This window comes from Poecilia reticulata, linkage group LG7, assembly GCF_000633615.1.
Source record: "Poecilia reticulata strain Guanapo linkage group LG7, Guppy_female_1.0+MT, whole genome shotgun sequence".
NCBI classification, from domain to species: Eukaryota; Metazoa; Chordata; class Actinopteri; order Cyprinodontiformes; family Poeciliidae; genus Poecilia; species Poecilia reticulata.
Window position 1 is genome coordinate 10,527,180 of NC_024337.1, and position 9,295 is coordinate 10,536,474.

At 41.4% G+C, this 9,295-nt stretch overlaps 1 protein-coding gene across 3 annotated transcripts; it reads left to right on the forward strand.

Moving 5' to 3' along the window:
* Positions 1 to 1,150: 1,150 nt before the first annotated feature.
* On the forward strand, positions 1,151 to 9,295 carry dnase1l1l (deoxyribonuclease I-like 1-like). 3 transcript variants are annotated; one of them, XM_008413319.2, is made up of 10 exons: positions 1,151 to 1,491; positions 1,575 to 1,663; positions 1,737 to 1,823; positions 1,921 to 2,042; positions 3,152 to 3,264; positions 3,358 to 3,515; positions 4,945 to 5,041; positions 5,120 to 5,196; positions 5,806 to 5,845; positions 5,953 to 6,415. In XM_008413319.2, exons 1-10 carry the CDS (start codon positions 1,342 to 1,344, stop codon positions 6,328 to 6,330), a joined length of 1,311 nt encoding a protein of 436 aa, XP_008411541.2. In that variant the 5' UTR covers positions 1,151 to 1,341; the 3' UTR covers positions 6,331 to 6,415. The 3 variants fall into 3 exon arrangements, with proteins under 3 accessions (XP_008411541.2, XP_008411540.1, XP_008411539.1); XM_008413318.2 differs by lacking the exons at positions 1,151 to 1,491; positions 1,575 to 1,663; positions 1,737 to 1,823; ... (2 more) ...; positions 3,358 to 3,515; positions 4,945 to 5,041 and adding exons at positions 7,655 to 7,721; positions 7,814 to 8,114; positions 8,828 to 8,947; positions 9,028 to 9,295 and having other exon boundaries at positions 5,131 to 5,196; positions 5,953 to 7,575; XM_008413317.2 differs by lacking the exons at positions 1,151 to 1,491; positions 1,575 to 1,663; positions 1,737 to 1,823; ... (3 more) ...; positions 4,945 to 5,041; positions 5,120 to 5,196 and adding exons at positions 5,203 to 5,574; positions 7,655 to 7,721; positions 7,814 to 8,114; positions 8,828 to 8,947; positions 9,028 to 9,295 and having other exon boundaries at positions 5,953 to 7,575.

Sequence of the window (9,295 nt, forward strand, 5' to 3'; positions counted from 1 at the left end):
ATGGATGGATGGATGGATGGATGGATGGATGGATGGATGGATGGATGGATGGATGGATGGATGGATGGATGGATGGATGGATGGATGGATGGATGCATGGATGGATGGATGGATGGATGGTCTAATTAGATAGATGCAAACATCTATCCAGCCAGAGTAGTTTGAGTTTGATTCCTAGAGTTGTTCATATCGCTACAGCCACATTTTATTTTCTAAAATGTAACCTTCTCTTCAACTCAGTGCCCTCCTGTCATCTAACGAGAGAAACACAACATTTATGGCAACACCTTTTTGGTGATAACGATGTTCTAAATGTAAAAAAGGTAAGACCTTTTGAATATTATTTAATCACAGGAAAAGACCAAAAGAAAAACACAACACCACAGTGATACCACCGCCGTTATCTAAATTAATATTCTACATTAAAAATGTTATTTGCAAATGTTTTCAAATGCATTCAGATTTCTTACGATCAGGTAAAGATTGTGACTTTGGAAACCACCACATTAGCATTTTGACATCATGCCAGAATGTCCAAAAGCTCCATTCAGGAAGATGCTGTTGTGTCAGTGAGATAAGAGAGACGGTGAACTGGTTTTTACTGGAACTGGCACACAGAACAGATGAACAAAACCACACACACTTCTCTCTTTAAATGACACCGTTTTTGGTTTATGTTTTGCGCTTTCTAAGGCTTGAAATAGGTAAGTGGGCAAGTATTTCTGAGTGGTTCTAAATAATTGCTTAAATTGGGTTATCATCCTTCAGTTCGCTCACTAAAAACAAGAAATAAACTCAGTTTATTTAACAGAAGCATCAATTATTCTTCACTGTTGTGTCTATGTAGATTTTTTTAATTACTCTTCTGGTCTATTTGTGATTTTTGTTTACTTTCCTCTGTTTAGGCAGCAGTAAACTCATTCTAAAACACAAAATGTATCTTCATTCCCAGCTGTGGTTGCATTATGCTGCAGCTCTTTCCATGTAATCGTTCCTGAAGCTAAGAGGTGTAGCCTCCAGCGTCATCTAATGTCTGATAACACTCAAACTTTAGACACAAAGCTCCTCTCCCATTGTTTATTGTGTTCCGGTTGTTTTAACTGTTCCAGACGAAGCTCCATTCTCAAAATCCACTGACGCAGCGCATCCACAGCACACAGCCCCCGCCCCGTCTCTCACCACCACATTTACCTGCATGTTCCCCAAACACACCAGTGAGGCGATGGGTCCTTGAAGTCAGTCTGCTGGTGATCCTCCCCTCTGAAGGTGAGCAGAGTCGCCGTGAAGCTCTGCAACTTCGTTAACTCCACGTTGACTCACAGAACGACTCACGTCTGAACGATGAGGGCCGCCGGGCCGCCGCTGCTGCTGCTCGTCATCGGGTTGTGCGCGTTCAGCGTCGCGTCTTCTCTGAAAATCTGCGCCTTCAATGTTCAGAGTTTTGGTGAATCCAAGGCAAACAACAAGAGGGTGATGGGAGTTCTACTGAAGGTACTCTGCTGGGAGTTTGAAACAAACTACATGAGGAAAACCAGGTGTCTAACAGATCTACCTGTGTTCTTTTTGTCCTCAAGATCCTCTCTCGGTGCGACTTGAGCCTCATTCAGGAGGTCCGGGACTCTAAAGGGGAAGCAATACAAGCTCTGGTCAAGGATCTTAACAGGTAAACTGGAAGATTAGATGTCTGAAGTGAGAATGTCAGTATATTTATCATATCTTGATGTTGTCGTCATCAGATTCGACAAATCCAACTCCTATTTGTATGTGGAAAGTGAACGGCTGGGCAGGAAGAGCTACAAAGAGCAATACGTCTACATTTACAAGTAATTCAGCTAATTAGAAGTGAACCGGATCTGATTCTTAGGATTGGCTTTGGATCAGAAATGTGCTCACAGGTCTCTCTTCTGTGATCATCTGCAGGAATAATATGCTAAAGGTCAAGGAGCGCTTCCAGCATCCTAAACTGGAGGGAGGGGGAACCAATGGGACCGACGTTTTCTCCAGAGAGCCTTTTGTCATCCGCGTTCACTCCCCCACCACGTGTAAGAAACACAGCAAAATAAGAACCTATTCAAAAAAAAAACTGTCAAGAAAACGTTTTTTGCCCCCTCCCGGGTTTCTTCTGTTTTTGCTTTTTTGTCAAATTTAAAACACGTTCAGCATGTCAGTGGGAATGACTGGCTTCATTGTAAAGCATCTTTTGAGAGTCCAGAAAAGCTCCATAAAAGGCTGATGTCGACGTTTCAGATCATTAAAATGTGTTATTGTCAGAGAAGGATAACCTGGGTTAACACAAAAGCAGTTTTCTCATGTTGATTTCATTCATTAAAGGACAAAAAGCTTTCCAGAACAACCTGGCTTTATGTAAAACAGCAGAAAATGACCACAGTTGATGCAAAAACAATGCTATAGGTCACAGCGAGAATGACCTTATTACTATTGCAATATTTACTAATATTAATCACCAAGGCTTCATATTGAAAATTTTCTATATCTGAGCATGAACAACCTGTCCAGTTCTCTCAATTGGATTTACCAGACGTTGACCAAATCGCTCTAAAACCTTCATTTCGATTTTGTTTGTTTTGGAGCCAATCAGAGCTGAACCTGCTGGTGTGATTAGGATCAATAACCTGCTGCAAAAACCCAAATCAGCTTAACTCTAATCATTATTAACAGTGCCTTGTGTTTGCTCAGGTTATACAGTATTTGACATTAAGGTTTGTCTGATGAAATGAAGCCTAGTAATATGACAAAAAGCAGCTGTACAAATATATCTGATGTATCCACAACCCGGTCATAAGATGGTTTATCGCAGAGTTTACATGAATTCTGACTTTTTATGAACCAGAACAGGACAAAAACAATTTGTTCAAGCCATGCAAACATCTTCTGGAATGATAGAAACAGCTTTCAGAAGGTTTGACTTCTGCTAAGCACAGATGTTTCCTTGTAATCATCAGAGATGACTTGAGTTAGTCATCTAAAATGGCGTTCAGATAAAAAGGCACATTAATTTAAGCAAAATTCAAAATGAAATGACTTGCAGCTTCAAATATGTGGGGCCTTCTGAACATAAACATGCTCAGATCTTCTGATTTACTTCAGCAGATCTGAAGTAAATCATTTACTAAACGCGTTTCTTTTCTAGTGGTGAAGGATTTTGTCCTTGTTGGGCAACACACGTGTCCAAAGACAGCCATGCAGGAGATCGATGAGCTGTACGGTGTCGTCAAACAGATTCACAAGAAGTGGAAAACCGAGGTAGGTGAAACCTCTTATCTGACTCGGTTCTGTTTTTAGCCAAAACGCCTTGATCCAAGCTGGTTTCCCTTCTCTATGCTTCCTCTTTTCCAGAATGTGATCATCCTGGGGGACCTGAACGCAGGCTGCAGCTACGTCACCGCTAAAGGGTGGAAGGCTGTGCGCCTCAGGAACGACCCCGGATTTCACTGGCTAATTGGAGACGAGCAGGACACGACGGTCAGAGAGAAGACTCGGTGCGCCTACGACAGGTCAGGCTGAGTCACACACATCTTTAACGGTTCTGTCACTAGAGATGGCTGCTCTACTGCGGGGATGCATGAAGAATCTCATCATTTCAGTTTCATCAGTAATCAGTCTGAAGAGTGGCTTCCTCTTCAGCGGTGATCTCTAATTGGACATTTCACAACTATAAAAAGATAAAACCAAACTATGACATCAAAGATCTGACCTTTCCAAAAGGTCAATCTCTCTCTTTCTCAGCTTAAGGTATGGGCTATAAATGTATCCAATCATAACAGCGGTCTCAGCAGCATTTGCTTGGGTGCAATATGTGGTAGCTTGTTATATTTTAGGAGACATGTGTTTTAATGCTCTAAATTTAAATAACTCTTTTCATCAGCCTCACTCACATTGATCCTCAAGTTTAGATTTAATGTAGCAAATTAAATTCACAAATGCTGATGGGAAAAGAAAAGAGTAAGGAAAGATGTGGTTTGATCAAAATCAGTATCAAAATCACTTGAGGGACTGATTTGTATGAATCTTTATTAGTTTCTCACATTTATTTTAATAATTTCATTTTTTTCAATGTTCTTATTTCTGGCCTTCTAAATATCTGCGTCAAATGTAAGTGCTAAATTAAATTTTTACCTTATGTATTGTTGCATAGAGAGTCGGGGGTGTTTTATATTTGTAGGGTTTTTTTTCTCACTCAAAAGTAGAATGTAAAATTGTTCACAAATTGGACATTTTAATCGGTTGTGCATTCTAAATAGACATATCCATACAAGCAGAAATAATATCATCATCACCATTATTCCCTTTTTTTGATGTTCGACTCCCACACCACAGAACATTTGGAAAAGAGAAAAAGTCAGTCAGCAATTAATTTTACCGGGAAGTGAGAATCAGGGCAGAATATGTGTTCAACCTGTCACCTTGGTCAGCACTCCAGCTGTTTTCATCTGGTACCGGACCTGGATGTCTGGTGGTTCCTCTCTTTTGCGACCAGAACCAGGTGGTAACATCAGGGATTGTTCCCACTGACGGCAAAACAAAGCAAATTGTGCAAGAACTTTAGAGAACATTAGATGGGAAACAAAACGCTACACTGGATAAAAACATTACCAGTGTAGTCAGACTCGGCGTCATGTGATTAGACACTGATTACAAAAAAAACACATTACGTGGCACATTACACAATGAAAGCAAAAAAAAAAAAAAAAAAAGTATTTTTTTAGAATTTTTGGGACAAATGGTTTAAAATCACAAGCTAATGTATTTCTGGCTTGAAGCAGCTGTGCTAATATTCATTTATCATCTGTAGAATAAAACAATAAATTAGTCCCATTAAATTAATTAAGGCCTTCTGCAACAGTCTTGGTCAGAGGGAGAGGTGTGCATGTTTCCATGTTTCTTTTTCTGACAGTCAATGTTGCACTTTCCCCCCCTACTCAGGATCATTGTTCACGGCCGGGAGATTATTTCTGGCGTAGTTCCTGGTTCAGCTCAAGCGTTTAACTTTAAGGAAAATTTCCATCTTACAGAGCAAGAGGTAAACACGAGAAACACCTGATTTTAGTTCATCTCTGCATGTGGGTGTGATAATATTTGTGTCACTTTGTCCCTTCAGGCTCTTGAGGTGAGCGACCATTTTCCCGTTGAAGTTGATCTGAGGCCGACTCACCGCTACCTCCTGAGGAACGAGCTGTAGGTCGCAGCACATCGCCTCTAACGACACTTATTTTTAACTTGAAATTTAGTTTAAAAAAAAAATGTTTTTAATAAAATAAAAATAAAGCAATCAAGAGAGACGGTTCTGGTGCTTTTAGTGTCGCTCCTCGTCACAGTGGCGCCAGCGAACAGCGTTTCTGCGTGAAGCGTTTTCGTCTGCTGGAGTTTGTGTTGTGCTTCTGAAACCAAACCCACATCAAAGCTGACATCATTTCATGGGCTCATGAAGGTGCGCTAGAGCAGCAAGAGACGAACACAAACAGCTCGGGTCTTAAGATTTTACTTTTCAGAGAAGGCAAAAAAAAAAAAATAATTCAAAAAAAAAAAGATTTTCTTCCGTCTTCATCTTTTATGGTGAGTTCATTTTAGTTGCTTTTCAGCAACATATTTCAGCGGCTGAGTGTGAATTTATGCTCGATCTGTTCGACAGGAAGTCACTTGCAGCCAAAGTAGAGGAGTTACTTTGAGCTGTCTTTGTTTTTTTGTTTTGTTTTGGGGTTTTTTTAGAGCCAGTCTGACTGTTGTAACAGATTTCAATTAGTCTTTATATGAATCCTGCTTTAACATTGATTTGTGTTTGTTAAGATGGAGGGCTTTGCTGATCTTCTCACTGATGCATTTTCAGGTAAAAAAAAAAAAACAACAACAAAACAAAACATATTTTTGTAGCAATATTATTATTTTCATGTTGTAGGATTTCACTCAGATGTGTTTTTTTTTCCCTGATTGCAGAGGGTTCAGTTCCCTCGTTCTCCACGGGAGATTTGGACTTTGAGAGTTTATGCTTTGATGAGAAGAGCGAGGAAGAACAGGACAGAAACCCAACGACAGAGAACGACGAGGCTCGGCTTCAGGAAGCATCTGCAGAAGGTGCAGCTTTGCTGGAGGGCCCCACTGCAGACGCACTGTACTCGGATGAGAACGCTTTCGAAGAGCAGACTGATGAGGAAAATGACGAAGAGGGGCTTAACGGGGTCCGTTTTAGCAGTGAAAGCCCAGAGGACGATGAATGCCCAAGCTCCAGCGGAGAAGAAGGACAGAGCAATTTCTGTTCTGGAAGAGATGAAGAGGAGGAGGCTGAAAGCCCAGAGGAAGACGACGATACGCTGAAGTCGATTTATAAAACAGTGGATGGGATCCTGGAGGATGAAGACTCTGAGATCCCGGAAGATGCTGATGAGCTTCAAGTCCTGCAAGAAGATGCGCACAGTGATGAAGAGGAGGACGCATGTAGAGACGAGAACATTGCAGAAAGCCCCGAGAGCGAGGAGGAACAAGACGTCAAACAGGACTCCTCCGAATCCGACTATGAAGGCGTGAAAACTGAAGAGAAGGAAAAACCCGGCACTGTCGATACAGCAGATTCTGGTTTGGAGTTCTCCTGCATGTCTCTCCAGAATCTGCAGGATCTCATCTCTGAAGTGGATGGTGAGGTTTCCGAAGAGAAAATGTCAGACTTCACTGGCGAGGAGCACCAGGAGGCAGGTGAGAGCTTTGCAGATTACCCCTCAGACTTTTCCTCTGGTGAATACGGCAGAAATTCTGCAGTGAGCGCCTCGCCTTGTCTGAGAGAGGAAGAAGGCCCGGAGAGAGCCGTGACCGAAAGCGAGTGGAGCCACGGGTCTGAGGAGGCGGGTTCTGGGAAGGAGGAAGAGTTCCTGTTCAGCAGAGACATAGAAATAAATGTTGAGAAGATGATGATGAGCCTGGATGAAGCAGCTGGAGATGAAGCTGAAAGGAAAGTGGAGCATTTGTTGAGAGGGACCAGCTTTGACGATGAAGAGAAGACAAGTGAGAGCGACTCCTACAGCTCCAGTGATGACGAAGAGCCGCCGAGAAGATCCAGTTATGTATTTTCAGATAAGTCCAGAACCCGACTCCTTGAAGACGACACAAACCTGGAGGACATTAAATCTCTTGGTGCCAGTGGCTCTGATGACCGCAGCTTTGGGCGTGACGGATACGATCCGGCTGAGTTCCTCAGCTCAGGGATAGGTGCGTTAGAAACCAAAACCTTTCTGTATGAATTCTTCATGGGTCAAGAGGACACAGATGGGACAGAATCACCTAATTCAGGCAGAAATCAGTGTCCGGTTCAAGATGTCAACAGCTACTCTGTGGTGCAGAAGAAAGACTCGACACCAGCAAGTCCGTTCGTCCAGGGATCCATCGATGACAGCTTCTTCTTCGAAACTGAACCCAATGACTTCACCGATGACGGACAGCAGGAGGAGAAGGAGGAGGAGGAGGAAGAAGACGAGTACGAAGAGAGGAGAAACTTTGAACAGATGAAGCAGAGAATCGAAGCTTTCAAAAAATTTTACGACAACAGCGATTACGAGAACGGGCGAGAAGGTCAGTGTCCAGAACGCAGAATCAATCTTTCCTCGTGTGATAAACAGCTGATCGGTTTCCAAATGTTCGTGTTTTTCAGAGAGGCAGATAAAAGTCCAGTTTTGTGCAGACCCCTTATCTCAAGTGAATTATTATGAAACTGACAGGTGGGTAAAATTCAGTCAGTGCTAAAGTGAACTGTAAAGCAAAGCGTGGCAGATGAAACAAAAACGGTTTATGCTTGATTTTTGCTTCTCAGCAGTGACAGAGACTCGGTCAGCAGCTCCTCAGACGGGGAAGAAGACCGGAGCTCTGCAGAACAATCTGATGACAAAGAGGAAGATCTGAATCCTGCAGAACAATATGAAGATGAGGAAGATCTGAATCCTGTAGAACAATCTGAAGATAAGGAGGAAGATCTGAATCTTGCAGAACAATCTGAAGATAAGGAGGAAGATCTGAATCCTGCAGAACATTCTGATGACAAGGAAGAGGACCTGAACTCTGGGGAACAATTTGAAGATGAGGAAGAAGACTCGAGCTGTTCAGAACAATCTGATGTAAGAAGATCTTAATTAACTTACACAGCACACCACAGAAGCACCTAGCAAACATCGTCTTGCAAAATCCTTCATTGACCTTGAACTGCTTCATATTACCTTTTACAACCACAAACTTAGATTTAAGTGGGATTTAATATGAAATGGAATTAAATCTATATTTATTTCAAACATGTAAAATGTCAGCACAAAAAAAGCAAATAAGAAGAAAACAAACAAAAAAGACCCCATAATTGTCAAACATAAAAAAACAAAACTTTTATATCCAGTTCCCCCAACTGTCTCACTCAAAAATCTCCCATGTACAAATTTACATATCCAATTAATGCTTGATGTCATAATTTCTACTCTTTCAAAATCTGTACAATTAATTTACCATTGTGCAGTAATGCTATCTACAGTCTCCTATAATATATTCATTGAGATGCATTCATCTTTAGCAGAACAACCCAAAGCAAAACATTTTTCTATCCTATTCTATTCTATAAAATCCACAGTATATAAACAGACCTCATACATCTAGTCATGTTTAATCTACAGTGCTGCATTAATCAGCAGTATGCTAGCAGATTCAAAACGTGTCCTTACAATTCTGTCATTCTTTCGCTTTTCAGCTTTACTACTCAGCCCCACATATTTACTTTCTGGTTGTAATGTGACAAAGGCCACATTAGATGATAAATATATAACTGGACTGATTTGTCTGTACCTAGGAACCGCAGGAGCCTGAAGAAGACCTGGACATAAAACCTGTGTTTGATCCCCCAATCATTCAGCAGCATCAGAGCCCGGCAGACGTCGCTGACACACAAACCTGCACAGCAACACGCAGGGTGTGTTTTTACTCAAGGTCTTTACCCAGAGTGTTTCCTTTTAAGCTTATTTTCTAAGTGACTGTTCTCTGCTCTCTCAGTCTTTCAGCACACTGAAGATGATCTTGACGCTGGGAGTGCTGACGGCGACGGGGCTGATGATGTTCAGCCTGACCACAGACCAACCCGACTGGCTCAGACAGTTTCTCTTCTTTTAGAGTTGTAGCTCATTTTGGTTATAAAGGATGAAGAAAAAAAAAGCTCTGTACACATATGCATTTCTACCTTTCATACTATTTTTTTGTTTACAATGGAGATCTTTACTTTGAAAATATATAAATGTAAAATAAAACAAAAAAAAAAGTTTTT